General features: G+C 42.2%; 3 protein-coding genes across 6 annotated transcripts; all 3 read left to right on the forward strand.

The window, feature by feature from the left end:
• Positions 1-15: 15 nt before the first annotated feature.
• RB195_011736 (uncharacterized protein) lies at positions 16-989 on the forward strand (the record flags this gene model as incomplete). 2 transcript variants are annotated; one of them, XM_064193280.1, is made up of 2 exons in its annotated part: positions 16-588; positions 675-989. In XM_064193280.1, 2 exons carry the CDS (start codon positions 16-18, stop codon positions 987-989), a joined length of 888 nt encoding a protein of 295 aa, XP_064050863.1. The 2 variants fall into 2 exon arrangements, with proteins under 2 accessions (XP_064050863.1, XP_064050864.1); XM_064193281.1 differs by having other exon boundaries at positions 16-563; positions 611-989.
• A 162-nt stretch (positions 990-1,151) lies between these two features.
• Positions 1,152-10,578, forward strand: RB195_011737 (uncharacterized protein; the record flags this gene model as incomplete). 3 transcript variants are annotated; one of them, XM_064193284.1, is made up of 6 exons in its annotated part: positions 1,152-1,881; positions 2,481-3,698; positions 5,047-5,844; positions 5,914-6,007; positions 9,399-9,555; positions 10,450-10,578. In XM_064193284.1, 6 exons carry the CDS (start codon positions 1,152-1,154, stop codon positions 10,576-10,578), a joined length of 3,126 nt encoding a protein of 1,041 aa, XP_064050865.1. The 3 variants fall into 3 exon arrangements, with proteins under 3 accessions (XP_064050865.1, XP_064050866.1, XP_064050867.1); XM_064193282.1 differs by lacking the exons at positions 5,914-6,007; positions 9,399-9,555; positions 10,450-10,578 and adding exons at positions 4,462-4,666; positions 7,870-8,264 and having other exon boundaries at positions 2,481-3,577; XM_064193283.1 differs by lacking the exons at positions 1,152-1,881; positions 2,481-3,698; positions 5,914-6,007; positions 9,399-9,555; positions 10,450-10,578 and having other exon boundaries at positions 5,343-5,852.
• Positions 10,579-12,285: 1,707 nt separating this feature from the next.
• Positions 12,286-12,582, forward strand: RB195_011738 (uncharacterized protein; the record flags this gene model as incomplete). The annotated part of the gene is made up of 1 exon (XM_064193285.1): positions 12,286-12,582. The coding sequence occupies one exon, from the start codon at positions 12,286-12,288 to the stop codon at positions 12,580-12,582; it is 297 nt and encodes a 98-aa protein (XP_064050868.1).
• Positions 12,583-17,394: the final 4,812 nt, after the last annotated feature.

Consider the following 17,394-nt stretch of genomic DNA (forward strand, 5'->3'; position numbering starts at 1 on the left):
AACACAGCTATAGTCATGACTTTTTCACCGTCAACCCGACAAGGCCTTCTCACTCGAACAGGAGATCGCTTGTCCACTATTCTGAAGGAAGAGGCAAACCTCTTGGACATGCAATTCGACCCCTCAATGATGAACGACTCCGATATCAGAACCCTTCGACGGCGTATTCGCAGAGCCAAGGTTGTTCTTGAAACTGAAGCAAACAAACTCGAAATTGCTCTAGAGAACTATGGAAGCGCTGCGGACAACTTGGACAAAGAAACACCATCCATATCACAAATCATATCAAGAGTGGAGGCGAATGTGGACACAGCTCAAGGGCTCTTGGATCAGACCCAAAAAGCTGTGACAGACCTGACAAGACTCCAACAAGATCTCGAAGAATCACGAAATAACGATACCACCACATCGCTAGATGTCCACGAAATGAAACTTACACCAATTCCTATTCCTAAATTCAATGGGCAGATCTGGGAATGGGAAACCTTTTGGAGATCGTTTGAACACACGGTACACTCAAGGAACATCGACAATTTGTTCAAATTGAACTATCTTCTTGATGCGTTACAAGGAGATGCGAGGGAGTCGGTAAAACAGTTCGAGATTTCAGGCAGTACGTATTCGTATTCGAACTCGTGTTCGAACTTCTGAAAGAGAAATACGGTAACACACAGGCCTTGGTGGACCAGCTTCTACATAAACTTACAACGACAACAGCTCGGAACGAACGGCTAGAAGAGCAGGAAACGTTGTGTGAACAACTACATTCCATCGTCTCACAGCTACATCTCAAAGGAGAACATATAGACAACACGTTCCTGCAGAAGCAGCTTCTAGCTAAATTCTCAGTGGACATACAGCGACACATCTTGCGGCAGAAAGCATATCATGAGAAGGACAACACGTGGAATACAATGGCCCTGCTTTCAACAGCCAAGGAGTACGTCAAGTCCGAACTCAAGATCACTCGACAAGTGGAGCAGTATTAGCACAACCCAACTAGGAAGCGGCAACGTGTTGTACCGGAAAATAGAGATACCAGCAATATCCCCACGAAGTGACGACCGACGAATTGCTTCTACTGTGACAAATGCGGACACCAACCAAAAAATTGTACTGAAGTACCGACAATCGAGCAACAACTACACATCATGAAAACGAAGAAACTCTGTCACAATTGTGGAGCCAACGACCACATAGCTACGAAGTGTCCTAGAGGATCCTGCCGCGTTTGCGGAACAACCGGACATCATACGTCTATCTGCAAAAAATTCTTCGACTCACACTCACCATCACGTTTACCTCCACCAGTAAAACTGCCTGAGAAACAATCACAGCCAACGAAACCGACAACACGGGCATCGGCGACGCCTGCGAAGGTGAATTTAGTGAATTTCGAGCCCACACTCAATGCGAAGCCGCAACCGAATACAGTCCTGCACGTCAACGACAATACAGAAGTCATGATACTCGCAGGGCAAGCACAGGTGCTTAATCCAGAATCGGCAATGCTGGAGCCCATATACGTGATGCTCGACACAGGAGCCGTCAGATCGTTCATCAGCAACGAGTTGGCCAAACGACTGCAACTGAAAGACGTGCATTCCAAGCGGCTTACCATCAGCACCTTTGGATCGAACGCACCACTGTTGAAGACGTGTGGAATTACGGCACTGCAAATGTGGGATGCCAACGGAGCTCCGCACACTTTTACGGTAACCAGAATCGATAAAGTCACCGAGTCACTACAGCACAACCGCCTCTGCATCGAGGACAAGCGATTCCTCTGCGACAACGACCTACAGCTCTCAATCAATCCACTTGCTCGAGACATTCAGCTCGCTCCTCCTCATCGGAGCAACATAAATAGTGGTGCTCACCGTACGTACGATCATTTTTCCATTTTGTCTTGCCTTTGAATCTATTTCATTATGTAAACCTCTGTTGTATTGCATTACAATTGTATCTGCGTTTAATTACCCAAGTTTAAGGTAAACGTTGGTGCCTACTGGTCGTTGAGCACTCTCATACACAAGTCCCGCGTGGCAACTGAACAACCATAGGAGCACTTCTCAATACACGTCCACTTACCTACATCACGAACGATTTCAATAACGATCAAATCCTGCGCCCTATAGATTTTCAGCAAAGAGATATCCAGTTATCGTATCCGTTGGGGTTCACCTCGGAATCAGAAGATCTCCCCCGTATCTTCCACCAACAGAAGCAGCAGTTATTAACACCAAACGACAAACAATTGCAGCTTTAGAAGCCTCGTGCAAACTTACGGACAAGTTTTGGAATACTTGGCAGACACAATACCTAACGGCTCTTCGTGAAAAGCATACTCGCGAAGTGTGTCACAGTGTTCACGGACACGCGAGACAATGTGGGAACTCTGATAGTTATATGTGATTCTCTACAACCACTTCGCTCATGAAAACATGGAGTGATACACCAAGTAATAACCAATAATGAAGGGAAAATTCGAGAGGTAGTAGTACGGTTACCATCGCAGCGCCTCGTAAAGCGCCCTGTAAATTTACTCGTCTCTTTGGAACTTGATGATAAAGGCAGTAGCACTGAAGAAATTTCGAAGAAGCTCAAATCAGAGGAACAGACATCAACAGAACCGTCTCATCAAAGAGACCAATCAGACCGTGACACGCCAGTATTAAGAACAGCTCAGCAGCCCAATAACCGCTACGATCTTCGTCCACGACAGAAGATCAACTACACCAAAAAAAAAGAGGACACAGAACCCATCGCACGCATCAATAAGATAATGGAAGCTTCCACATTACTTCAAGTCTCTCTGATGCTATCACTGGGTGTTACAATACTTGCTAGTAAGAGCGAAGTAATCAAAGAAACGATACGTTCAATACAGTGCGTCCCAGGAGGTGTCCATCTTATTTCCCCCGATAGAATCCCGTATGAAGTCTGTGCGGAGAATTACTGTGTTCAGTTCGATAACCCTCGCGTCGATGAGAATATCAGTTTTCCGCCAGATATTATATTTAGGTATTTAGGTATTAGGTGTATTATTGAACACCTGGTTCAGTGGAAGTTTGGTGAAAAACTGAACACTATCGAAACCTTATGTCACCCATCTTCATTATGTCAAGCAATAACCTACAGCTTTTGTCCAGCCAATATCTTCAACCCAGAACGTTGGCCGATAAGTGCAATACTAGGGACAGCAACCCTGTTGTATTTCCTAATCACAGGCTGCTACGTACTGCTCTACGTTCCACTAGTGATCGGTAAACCGATTAGAATGGTAGCCCATATTTTGTTTGGTTTTTGTTCGACCACTGCAGGATCAGATGACGTTAAACTCCCGACAAAAGTCGACAGAGACTCCACAGCAGAAATCATAGCAATATCCTTGATAGCGATCATACCGGCAGCAAAGCAGTGCCAACTCATCAATATCGTCACGGATCGGTCCACCATATGCACAAATAATGGGTTCGGACCGTGCCAGATTGAGCTCTCAGAGGTGTTTAAAATAAACCCCTTCAAGCGTGAAGCCTGCCTCAAAATTACTCGGAATGACACATCCATACATGAGGTACGTCTTCAATGGAAATCGCTTCTCCTCAATTGCGAACCCGAGACAGACATGTTCACTAGAGACACTGTCCACAAAGTAGTGGATAGCAAGCGCTGTCCTCGTAGTGGCTCATGTACAGGTGACAAATGCGCGTCAATAAACTCATCAAGCATCATACCCGAACTTGCAGAAGGAAACCAATATCCAGGCAATACAGCTTGCGTAGAATCCTGCGGAGGACCAGGATGCGATTGCTTTTTTCCAAGTTCTGGATGTTTGTTTCATAGAAACTACCTTCAACCCATCAATAACAAAACTTTTGAGATCCTTCACTGCAATAGATGGGCCGAAGCTGCTAAAGTCGAAATCACCCACATTGACGGAATTCAGCGAAAAGTCTTTCACCTCCACTCTCAGCTCAGTTTCGTTACCACCAATTCCACTACCTTATACCCGATTCATATCAGACGGTAAACACACTGCTGTTTGGAAGACCAATGCAATACCTGCGCTCAGATGTTTTATCCGTGACAATGCGCAAACATTGAGCTGCGAAGTCTTTGAAGGCTGTGTATGCATGCCAGCCGAGACTAAAGTCAATTGTAAATGTAAGGATTTCCCTATTGGTCAATGGTTCAATAACGTTGAAAACCAATTGCCAGCAATATTTCCTTTACATCGTTCCGACAGCACCCTACCTCAAAAGTACAGGCACGCGGTCTCCACATGGTGACTTCAGAAATAATAATAAATAATACGGACTTCAAGACAATATCGATTCCGTCATCTTGGTAGATGAAGTAATCTGTCAGCTCTCGATCGCCGATCTAGTAGGTTGCTATGGCTTCGCGAAGGGAGCTGCAACAATGGCCACATGCATTTCCTCCCGCGACAATATCCAGGCTGAAGTTCAATGCGAACAAGCAAGTTTCACGATACCATGCAATACGACAGGTGCCCTCTCAGAATTACGATTTAGCATTTCGAGAGCGCGAGTAAACTTCGTTTGTTCGGTCTCTTGTGGGCAAGTTGTCACCTCGGTAGAAATAGCTGGTATTCTCACATTCACAGCCTCAGCACAGGGGTTAGTGCAACAATGGATACAAGGTGAATCAGTATCTTACTCAGAGCTACAAAGGCCAGATTTCACCCATATAGGTGCAGTATTCTTGCAATGGTATAAGACCCTCACTTTTGCAATACTAGGTCTGGTCCTACTCATTGGAATCACCTACATCCTCTTGTCCACATGTGGAGTGCGTATTATTTGGTGTTTAACCACTGGGACGGCAACAATTCTCATAAGAATACTAAGAACCCTTCTGAAAAAGATTTGGTTTTTATACTTGAAAATTGTCGTTCCGACGCACAATAAACAACATTGACGAAAGGGAGACCAAAAGCAACTCTGCATTTGTATATATGTATATATTTTTTCTGTTCATAGTTTTACTACCCTCTGACCATATCTAATTTTTTTTTCACAGAAAACTCCACAATATTGGCGTCTGAAAACTACACATCCACGTTCGCACGCCTGTCAAGAATTCGAGAGATCAAAGACATAGAAGAAGCAATAGCCTCCGTAATGTCCCAGATTCATCGTCAAATCAAACTGGCAAACGCACTCGATGCAGAATGGAAACAACATGGAATACAAAGTACTTGTTCCGCATCGGGAGGCGGAGAGCAGATCCTCCCAATAAATCGCTTCCTGGGGACGGCCTGCGTTACGAAGGAGAAGCTTCTAGGAATCACGCAACAATATGTACTCCTGAAAGCAATGCTCCGGATCAAGTCGGAAGGACTGTACCTATCACCGCTTCTCAATCTTAAAGGAGAAAATATCCAAAGGAAGGCTGGCAGGACACTTCATACTTTAGATATCGACATCCGAGACATGGAGTGTGAACTAGCTCTTGCTGAAAAAATGTACGATAACGAGAGAGGAAGCCTTGCAGAAGTAACGGATCAGTTGACCCGCATCGAACAGCCGATTCGCAATATGACACCCCAAGCTGTACTGTCCAGCTCTTCGCAACCGTCAATAGGTCAGACGGCGGAAAAAGATGCCTCTAGGGGCAACGAAGAAAACATGACGGGCGTTCATGATCTTGACCACTACCACTCTGCGATTGAGGCAGCAGAAGTCGATGACAAAGAAATTGACGATCGATATCTAGAGTTACTGTTCGCCGAGACGGCTATGGAACAATCAGCGGATGCAATACCCAGCCTGGTCCGTCCGGACAGGCGAAAGCAGAGGAAGCCATGCCAACAAAGGAGTATGTGAAAGTCGAGGAAACACCGATGAAACACAACGAAGAAAAAACGTCATTTCTCCAATTCCGAAGACCAGACGATCAAAGTCATGCGGAAGGACCTGGACGACCTAAGGTTCGGTTTCACCTACTTACCTCGAAGGAAGATTGGAGAAAGTTCAACAGGGTAGGCTTCGACAGTAATGTATAAAATACAACGCTCGCACTTTTCCTCTGGCGGCTTCTCGCGGCTTCTCCTGCCCTCTACCGCTGACTCTCACCAACCGACATTTCCCTTCGGTCGATAGCGTCAATACCCGTCGATACCACTCTACTCGCTGATCTTCGAACAAATATTCGCTGGACTCTCGGCATCTGGTCGTCAGGAAACAATAACCAAGTCAAGAAACGGTTCAGTACCTGCAATACCCAAAACATGCCTGTCAAGAAGAGCTGCTTCAACACCAAATTCTCTGTAACTATCCCGCGTGGCGATTCTTAAGGGAATTTCAAGGCGAGCGTTACTCAAACAAATTCTGCAGCCAACCACATACTCTCAATTCATCACCAACCCATCAACTTAGAATATCGTCTTCCCAATAAATTTCGTGGCATTCACTTACAGAGTAGAAGTCTCTGCCTGGAACGATGTAAAACTCACATATAAACGAGAAGTGATTTGTCAACCTTCTTCTGTATGCGAACTCATCGACTGCTCACTATGTCTCGAACTCATCCACAACCCAAATTGCTGGTCCAAAACTCAAATTATAATGACTAGAAGCATCCTCATCATCGTTATCCTTACTTTGAGCATGCTCCTCCCGGCTGTACGATTCCTCTCCGTAGTGATCGAGCTTTTAGTCCATCTTTGTCGACAACTAGCCAAGGAAACATTCTCGAAGATCGTCAGAAAACGACAAAACCTCGCCGTCTACACACGACATCGCCGTAGACTCTAACTTGCCATCGTTTTCACCGTTATATGCTCAAGTAATCAATGCTCAGAGGTCATCTCCTTCACGGCAACGGAAGAAACATGTATACAGAGTGGAAACGAAAACACCTGCACCTTCAACTAAGCGTCAATTCTGACGTTACAATCTCTCAATCAAGAAACATGTCTTGTTCTCAAGAACGGCAATAACACCTACGTCTGTATGATAACAATCAGAGTGAAAGGATTGTACTTCACATGCAAGAGAAAAATCGAATTTTTCACGAGGGATCATCATTTCTACTCAGAATCAGTGCGCAGATGTCGCTCTGCGGGAAGTTGTAACACTGGAACTTATGACAAAGTCAAGTCCACTGACAAAATTTAAGAAATTTCCCACACAGCGAATAGCCATCCTCACTATGCATTTTGTGCAGCGAGCTGTGGATGTTTAACTTGCAGTGGCTGCTTTTTCTGTTTGACAAGCTGTCTCTTCTATCGCTACTACGCGTTTCCAGAATCGCGAACAATATACACGGTTTTCAACTATCCACTATGGGAATTCACCGTCGAAGCACGTGTAACACTGCAACAGAATGGTCACTCGGAAGGCACAGACATTGTCTTACATCCCGCGAAAACCACTAGATGGAACAACACTCCACTGTCACTGATCACGTCAATGGTACCCCAAATGCCAATGCTACGTTTGTAACCGATGGAAAAACAACAGCTATAACAAAACCAGCGTCATCAGGACAACTCATCCCCAATACAATTTGTCAGCTACAACGTATGAGCCGCGACGATCCCAAACATTTCAGATGCAACTTTCCGAGTAACGCGTGCGTTTGCTCACCAGCAACGAATCAGGCTGTATGCACCTGCAGTAATGTAGATATCAGCGAACTGTTCAAGAAAACACCTCTACCACAAATTACCAAAAAAATAATAATTTATAAAAAGAAAAAAAAAAAAAAAAAAAAAAAAAAAAATAGGAACTGCCGCAAAACTCCACATCATCACAAATGACTTACAGCTAGTCTCTTCACGTCACACACATTATTTGATAATCACCTCAGAATTATCCTGATGCTACGATTGCTTCACAGGAGCACAAGTATCTATCGCATGCAAATCCGATGAAGGTGAAATCACAGCCGAAATCAACTGTGGACATCAATTTCAAGTTGCGATTTGTACCCCAAGCGGCCACATTAACAAAGTCTTCCTCAACTTCAACTCATCAAGAATCCGAGAACATTGCACAATTTTCTGCTGGGGAGGGACGGTTTCCTTCGTTGAAGAAAACGCCATCGTTGAAGAAGCTGAGTTCTCCGAAATTGTCGGAGAACTCAGCTACTTCAGCGATGGTGTTTTGCTAAAACAACAAGGAATAACGAATCTTCTGACTGATAACCACTTCTCTTTGCCATCCGCTGAAAAAAATTGTGGAAATGTTTCGTACATTGTGTACATCGACTGTTTCACCTCCCCTCTCATTTAAGACACTGCTTTTCATACTGATTATCACACCGATCCTGACTATTCTTATGCGACTTTTCGTAACTTATCAAAGAGCAAAAGCACGAAAAAAGGCAATCTGACTCGTTTGCTTCTGTTTGCTTCCGCGGGAGTTTTCTGCAACTCTGCAGAATTCTGAACTTTTCTGAAATGAATCACAAGCTAATATGAAAGTCTAAAACCTTAATCAACGATTTTAAAACGTCTAATGTTTTGTCTAAGCCGAAGTCGATTTGTACGATTGAGTTTCGGACATGCTATATATATATATATATATATATATATATATATATATATATATATATATATATATATATATATATATATATATATATATATATATATATATATATATATATATATATATATATATATATATATACCTTGTCGAAATCATAATAAACGTCTTGGGAACAAATCGTCAAAGGAGCAACTGAAGCAACGTGTAAAGATCCACGCTAGAACCAATGTAACGGCAATGGAGCGGCTTGAGACCTTTTTTTTTTACCAAAAATGTCGTCGTTATTTTATTTAATAGTATTGATGTTCTAAATTGTGTTTGAGCTGTTGATTTTTAGGAAAAATCATTGGGATTCGGTGGCATGAGATGGTCAGTGCTGATAGAGGCGTCGTTGGGGGCAGGTGCAAGAATTTTTAAAGGCACCAGACGACGTTGAGAAACGGTACATTTATTCGTTTATATATTTGATGCGGGAGGGGCGAATCCGTTAGATGGTGACTTTCATTGCTTCGATTTTCTTTACCTTCGCTGGTCTTGTTCATATAAAGTGCGTATATCCTTTTGTCTGATTTGTTTCGCCCGCACTCGTACATTACTGGAATAATTTTCATTGAATGCGCTTAGCTATTCTCGCTTATGCTCATTTATTCTCACTTATTTGTAGTTGTTATCACTCATCCCCTGCATCACTTATGATAATCCTCGCTTAATCGTTTTTAATAAATAATTCGTGTTATTATATCATTTATTACCTAGATCTCTTTTCTGACCTTAAATTTATTCTTTAGCTATAGCTTTGACTTTATTCGTTGTAATTCGCCTTTTATTTTGAAGTAATTAAGTTTATAGATGACCGTTTAATTACCCAATATTAAGGGCTCTTTCCATTGGTCAAACTACGTGGCAACCAATTATGGTTTGGGCGAGGCAGCTACCGCGTGGAAGGGTCCCGTTAGAAGGCACATCTTCGAACATGTCATACAAGGAGATGAGAACACCACTGATCCCAATGCATGTCGATAAATGTCGACTGGTGACAAGGACCGAGTGATACAATAATTGTATGGTATTTAATTGTAATCGAATATGAACGCTCATCCGTCTAGAATGTTATTGATTGATGGCTTTCTCATGTTATTTACCCCAAGAATCTAGGAATGTTAAACATGAAGACGCTATAAGAACGCGTCAGTGAAAGTTCCATTTATTGCGTTACTTTCACTTTTTTTTTTACGTATTTTCATTGCAAATGGTTTTGCTTTGCCTACTTATCGCGTTTTTTTCTTTTATGTCGCATTTTATTTGTAAATAAAAATAAACAAGGTTTAATTACCCAAGTTTGAGGTATACCATATCCGCGTGGCACTAGCCTGGACTAGTAAGGCGAGCTATGCCAAAGATATCGAGTCCAACCACTAGCCGCGTTATGGTGCATCCTTCCGACGGATTCAGCTCAGCTCAGTAAAACTTTTGCGAGTATTCAAGATTCGCTTTCGCTTCAAGATTCCTGCTGTGCTCTCTACTGTTTTCCTCAGCGACCGACATTTTGAGTTGCAGATCAGAAATTTTTTTTGCAAGATCGCGTTCTCATTCCATCAGTTTTTCTCATCGCTGATACACTCGCGTTCGCACTTGCGAATCACTGTGCCATAATGTCTGCGCAGCTTTCCTCACATAAACGCTTACTGACTCAGTTTACGAAAAAGCTTGAGATTGTTTCTACGCGTTTTAAAGCAGAAAATCTTGAATCTCTCAAAGTTGATGATGATGAATCATCTCCTGCGTATAACAAAGACTGCCGCAGACGGTCCGAAGACCACGATTACCTGCGCAGTGTCCAAAATCAGTTTAAAGATGATCATTGAAATGTGCAAAGATGATCTAGAAGACCAGGATACAATAAAGATGGTAAGCTCTCCTTTTTCAGCAAGAGTACAGCGACCCAGGAAGAAGTACCACAGCGCACAAGGAGATGACGAGACGGAGCATGAGCATCGTGGCGCAGGCGATCATCGGAGACGGCTGCTATCCCATCACTTCGAAGGACACTCACTGAACCACCTCAGCTGGGCTGGAGTATACTGTACTCTATTCAATATTTTGAGCGTTCGACGCCTTTCTATGCAATGCATCCCATCTTAACTAAGGGATTTCATATTGTAGTTTATATGACCCATATTGTAGCTTAGGTTCTATTATCACCTAGCCGATCAGCAGTAGCCTTGGGAAAGATTGCTTTATCAAAGGTCGATCAGTCGCACTCACGTACGGTATAAAGGGATCGACGAGTGCTCAAAAGTCACACGTGGCAACTTCGAATTTGGATTGAGTGATCATAGTTAAGCACTAGAGAACGCTTGTCGACCTTCATCAGTTTTCTCTCCAGTGAATTAGAGAAAACGACGTGAAATGTCTGGAGAGCTGAATGGCCCACTTTCTGCAGCTGTAATGTTGGACCTGACTAAGGCAAAACTTCGGATGCAATCCTTCCTTCCGGTGCACCGGAGACACATTTATGAACTGGGGAGAGGCACTTGTTACTTGACCTTGCCGGCTATAGCTGTGCTACAATAATCTACAATAGCTAAAAATTTCCCATCTCGTGCGAAGAGTATGTAAGCGTCGTCGGACGCACCGCAGAAGCTTCAAGAGTTTGGTGGGCTGCAAACGCTGGACGCTTCAATCTGCGCTTCCAATTTCGGTTCCTCGCTGCTACTTCCACTGGACGATACAATACCTACTTTCTCCTAATAGCCAGAAGACGATTATTCCGCTCTACAATAGTTCTGGTGTATCTGGTTTATTCAATGTTGTAGAAGCATCCACTTCAGTGAAGCTGTCGATGAGGTCGACGAAGGAATATAATAGCAGTGGTAGTTATTGTATGTTGTTATTGATTTCTTGGTTATGTTTACAGGTGAAGCTTATCAGTATAAACATCTTGCTTTGTATATTGTATATATGCTGTCGATTACACAGTTGGGGGCCCTTTCTGTGCTATAAGGATAAAGTTGCATAAGAGGCAGGTGTTCTGCTCTGTACTTCTGGGCAAGTTTACTCACAAGTACCAAGTCCCGCGTGGCATTAGAAGAATTTATGTAGACACTACAAGTGCCCTTTATGTTGCATCGGTCGGGATTACAATTCAATACAGGCATGAGATACGCAAGCGTACATTGTTTCTCCTACAAAGCAGGATCAGCGACCTGGAACACGACATAAAAAACTTGAAAAACGAAGACCAAGTGTTAAGATCAGTGTTGGAGGCTAAAAAAGAGTATCAGAAAAAGACTGTCGACATGGATAGGGCAATAAGAGTATGTCCCACAGAAAGTAGAAGAACAATGGCTGGTCACCTAGTACAAGTGAACGCATGTGAGGATTATCGGGGAAAGACCGCGATTCTTTGTGATGTTTTCTGAGAAAAAACGGTCGAGAAAAATCTGTAAGGGGTAGAGTCAGGCTTCTTCATGCCCAGCGCTTTACTCTTCCTCGGTGCTTCCTTTGCTTGACTTTTTGCACTTTTGAATTCCCTCATTTTCTTTTTTCGCGACAAATGTATGTCTCTCATAAAAAAACAATGTTTCTGTCGTAAAAAAATACATGTTTGTATTGTTCGTATTTTATTTTCAATAAGATCCTTCTCGGGTTTAATTAGCCGAGTTTGAGGTAATCGCCACCGTTGTCGATTGGGTGTGAATAAAGGTTGGACGCTTTACTTGTGCAAGCGTGGCATACGAGAAGCATTTTAAAGGATCAAAACATGAAACAAGTAACGGTGGAAAGAAGAATCGAAAACGGCAAGCTCACCTGCACTCGACAAGTACTCTTTGTCGGGGATAAGATTAACGAGGAATGTATGGGAGATCAAGAATACTTCGATAAAGTGGTCAGGGAAGTCAACGCTGACTTACGCAAGGATATGGATAAGGATGGGGAAGAAGTAGGCCTAACAACCATATCAAGTGACGAGAGACGAGTGACGAGTGAAGAGCCAGTGATGTGCACTGGAAAATCCGACAAGTTCGCGAAGAAATCGAAGAAATGGAACAAGGTTTAAGAAACTTCTTCTGTCGAACTATTGGTGAATTGTCGAGAGGAGTCGAAGAGTGGTTGGTGGGCGCTATATTCTGCAAAGAGGTTGGACCCCACCACTCAGACTCATATCCACTCGAGTAACTGGCGGAGACGAAAGATAAAATTTGGCAGCATTCAATGGACTGTGCAAGCATTGTTTGAACAAGTGACCCCCCGTTAGATGTAGGTTCAGAAAACGAAGCTGTTGATAATGCAAACGGTTAAAAGGAACATGTGCGGAAGATTTCACAGCACAAGACAGTGATCATCACAGAGCACTGTGCAACGTGCCGAACGCAAGAGGAGAATTGCGGCAAAGGATCGAAGATGCCAGACAGGAGCTGAAACGACTAAGGAGGCAATGAAGTCCATCTCGCAATTTGCTGGACCGAAATGTCGACGAAGTCGACGAAGGAGTATAAGAGCATGGTTGTCGATAAGATCGACTTCAATTAATTTTTCCTTTTTTGTACTATTGTGTACTATGAAGTATTAGTTCACTTTTATGTACTATATCAAGTATTCTGTATTTTGAACTGTTAGTCAAGTATCGGTTCTCTGTCAATCAATAGGCAAGGAATGTGATATCTGAAGTTTTCATCTAAAATCCACGCAAAGCTCTAACAACACAACGTTCCTCTCCATCCTATAGAATGTTCACTGGTTGCGTTGTAGCAAGCCGCTTCATTTGGTTCACAAGTCTGCCTTGCTTTACTCATTTCACGAGTTTTCAAGTGTTTTCAAACTGCCATTAAATTTGCTTCATATTTCCACAAGTTAGCCTTGATAGGCTCCTCACGATGTTTGCTCGTTAAAATTCTGTAGCTCAAGTACTTTCATTTCTTTTCGTCATTCATTTCATCATGCATTTCATTATTTCTGTAAGTAATTATGGAATGTCACTCGTATATGTTCATTTGTGCGCTATTATGCATTTCGTAAGTAGTTGGAATTGTTTTCTAGAAGAACTCATAGGAAAAAAAGTGTATGAAATCGCTCATTGTGAATATCATTCGTTTGTTTCGTATGCATTTGATGCATGTGATCTTCTGGTTTATTTACCTAAGTTTGAAGTAAAAGCCTACTTTGGTCGCGTTTGTATCGTGTGAAATTGCTAGTTTTACATCTGCATGGGAGGTCAAGGACCAGTTGGCGAGCAACCAAACAAGTACACAAGTCACCGTCGCATACAACGCAGTGATAGTAGTTGTATGTTGTTGTTCATTTCTTGGTTATGTTCACAGGCGAAGTTTACCAGTATGTACATTATGTTTTGTATGTTGGGTATGTATTGTTTGTGTTTTGTATGTTGTTGGTACGTATGCTCATGTTATAAACTGTCGATTTCCCAGTTAGGGGATTTTTGTGTGCTATAAGGATAACGTTGCACAAGAGACAAGTGTCCTGCTCTGTACTCCTAGACAAGTTTATTTACAAGTACTAAGTCCCGCGTGGCATTAGATGAATTTATTTAGACAATACAAGTGCGCTTAAAAAGCAGATAAAGGTGTGACTTATATTTATTTTCTATATGTTTTTTATTCTAGATATTCTCTTATATCTTGATTGTTTCCAAGTACAATACAATCCGGTTGTCCAAAAGGGTGTTAAGGCGAGCGACTAATCACTACACCGGCTCTACTAACGGATCAAGAAAGAAATTCTAGATGTGCACTCGAGGAGAGAACAGAAGTTTTAAAAATGATTGAGCGCTCGAAAACAGAACGTACCATATTGAGATACACACTCGGCGCAAACTTTGGACCAGTGTGAATTGACCACGCCGGACAGAGGCACAAATTGCAGTTGTTAAAGCACACTTCTGAGATGAGATTAATCTACTATTTCATTATAAGCAAACATCGTTATTACAGGGGAAACCTCCATCTTTCTCTATCCTGTCTACTTACCTTGTTTTCTCGTTTTCACCTACATCAGATTGTAAGGCTTAAAGGCATCACCCCACGAATCTGAGGTAGTGCAGATTTCAGGTGGAGTATTCGTATATAGGATGGGAGACTACGGAGAGGGGGGTGATTCCGTCCATTTCTTCCTAATTGCCGTAAAAAACGGCCCGGAAGATACGGCTTCATTCGTTTTGGCGCACCATTTTGTACAAGAGGTTCGATTGGAGCGCGCCAGTCTTGTGCAGCGCCGCATCTTCCGGACCGTTTTTTTTACGGCAATTAGGAAGAAATGGACGGAATCACCTCCCTCTCCGTAGTCTCCCATCCCGTAGACGAATACTCCACCTGAAATCTGCACCACCTCAGATTCGTGGGGTGATGCCTTTAATAGAACTAGCCTCTTCTAGCCTATGACTCATATTGTAACTTTCACTATCTCATGGCTGATCGAAGTCCTCTGAACTTTCAACCTCCTTTATCATCAGCTTCATCAATTGTTATTCGCTAAACCTCTTTTTCAGCTGCATAAATATCCTGTCCACTGTAGATTATGATCATTCCTGTGTGCTTATCGTTCTGCCTGGTTTTCGTTCTCACTATAGTTATACGTGTAACATTTGTTCAATGACCCAAGTTTGAGGCAAATTGTTACTGTCGGTGTGTCGAGCTATAGTTGAGTCAAAACGACATGAGGCACGGATAGTTGCGCAAACGGCTGCGGTCGAATTTGCGCTGTGGAACCATGCTGTTGGGATCATGTAAAGATCCTCGCTACCGCCACCCATTGCTTCTGTTCGCCATAGTTCCACCTCGATTCCAACCGCTGCCTCCACTACACCGCTTCGAGCGCGGCCGCTTACGCAAATGTCCGTGCTTCATGTCGTCTTGAACCGACTATACATGCAATTATTAAGACCGGCGTCGCATCACAGGAACAAACTACCATAGTTGTGATCAGAAAATTTTAGCAATATTATTTCAGTGACAGTGACTCTGGCTCTACGCGTATTAGTTTTGCTGTCTTGCATGTCTTGCATGTGTTTGGGTCAATCGTGGCGACAACATTGCCTATTCCCAGACCATAAAGCTGAACACGATGGTTGTCGACAAGGTCGACCAAACAATTTAAGGCGTAGTAATAAAGATAGAGTATATCCTTTACACAAGTAGAAAGATATGCTCATCTAATCGCTTCAAATGTTGCATTATTATTCGCTTGTACCATTATTTGCTTACTATGACTAATATTCACTTAATAATCAACTTATCATTGCTTCAAGCGGGTAAAATTTTGAGCCATGTTTTCAGAAGTAACCTAGAAGGTTTGAAGGAGGCGCTAACCGTGCCTTTGAGAAGGATTTCATGCGTTGGGCTTTCTGTGATAGGGCAGGGAATTATCGCTCACTCTCGAGCTTCGTTGTCCTCGCAGTTGCGGACAGCAGGCGCCTCTTTGCTGAACGAGTGACCTGCGTCCATTATCTGGAAAATTTCTGTACGCGCGATGAGAACAACTGTAGGAAGTTCCACACCCTTTGCTATCATAGTGACGATTTCGGTCACGATTCAGCAAGCAAATTATCCTGAGAGAAGAGCACACATTATCCACCGGTTGACTGGAGCTCGAAATGGTTTGCTTTATTATGAGCACCAACTGGCAGACCTGGAGAGACAACTGCGACTTGCCAAGTGAACTGCTGTACGAACTATCGCGAACGTGATCTTGTAGACTTTAGTAACTTGTACACTTCTTGTAATCCGGAATGCAGAAAAATGTAACGCTGCCGAATTGAGAACTGTTAGGAGTCTAGGAGTTATCTCATTGCGCATCTATGAAAAAAGCTCTTCATAAAATGTCAGGCGTGTCAATTTCCCTAGCTTTAGTTTTGCTTCTCAGCATTACTCCAGTTTCTGTTCTATTTCTCATTTCCGTTTGGGGCTGCTCTTCTGTACTGGTTCCTTATAATTTTTATACCTTTCTCCTTAGCACTTTGTTTTTTTTTGCTGTTATTCAGTTATTATTTTGTTTCTTCTGCTCACCTTTCCATTATTCATTTAAGAACGTGGTTGTACGAGTTACTAGATTTTAATAGTCGGTTTAATCACCCAACTTTAAGGCAATAAGTGGGCGCTCTTGTGTGTTGTTTGTGTTCCAACTACCGCGTAGCATTAAAGAATACTTAATACCTAGGAATTTTATTACTATTAGCAATTTGTAAAAGCTGTGGAAAGGAGCAGCGGTAAGGGAAGAAAAGTGCTCTCCCGATTTGTACCTTTGAGCTTTTTTTTTCCTCATTTTTTTTTTTTGGTTTCCCCCCCCCCCTACTATCTGATAAGAAAAAAAGGTAGGACCAATATTTTTTTCCTTTTTTTTTTTTGTAGTAAGAGGGGGAAAAAAAAAAAAAAAAAAAAAAAAAACACTTCCTTTTTTTTTTTTTTTTATTTTTTTTATTTATTAAAAAAATAAAAATTCCTTCAAAAAAAAAAAAAATTAAGCTATTAAAAAAAAAAAAACCACCCCCGCCCCCCCCCCCCTTTTAAAAAAAAAAAAAAAAACGGGCCCCCTTTTTTCCCTTTTAAGTTTTGGTGGGGGGTTTGAAATTTTTTTTTTAAAAATATTTCCCCTTTAATACGCAAGTTTGACGTAACAAAGAGGTGGTCTGTGGTATGGCGTCGATTAACCGTTGACAAGAGACCCGCGTGACAATGAGAGTCGGGCACTGAACTATTACTATTATTTAAAAAAAAACAAGAGAACTATAATTCAAGTTCAGTTCTCAAATCTAAAAATTTGCGTGGTTGAATTATATATACACATATAATATACATGTATTTATATTATATGTTTTCATTTAAAAAAAAACAATTTCGATGATGATACTAAGCGGAAA

The sequence above is a fragment of the Necator americanus genome, chromosome III (assembly GCF_031761385.1).
Source record: "Necator americanus strain Aroian chromosome III, whole genome shotgun sequence".
In the NCBI taxonomy this organism is placed as follows: domain Eukaryota; kingdom Metazoa; phylum Nematoda; class Chromadorea; order Rhabditida; family Ancylostomatidae; genus Necator; species Necator americanus.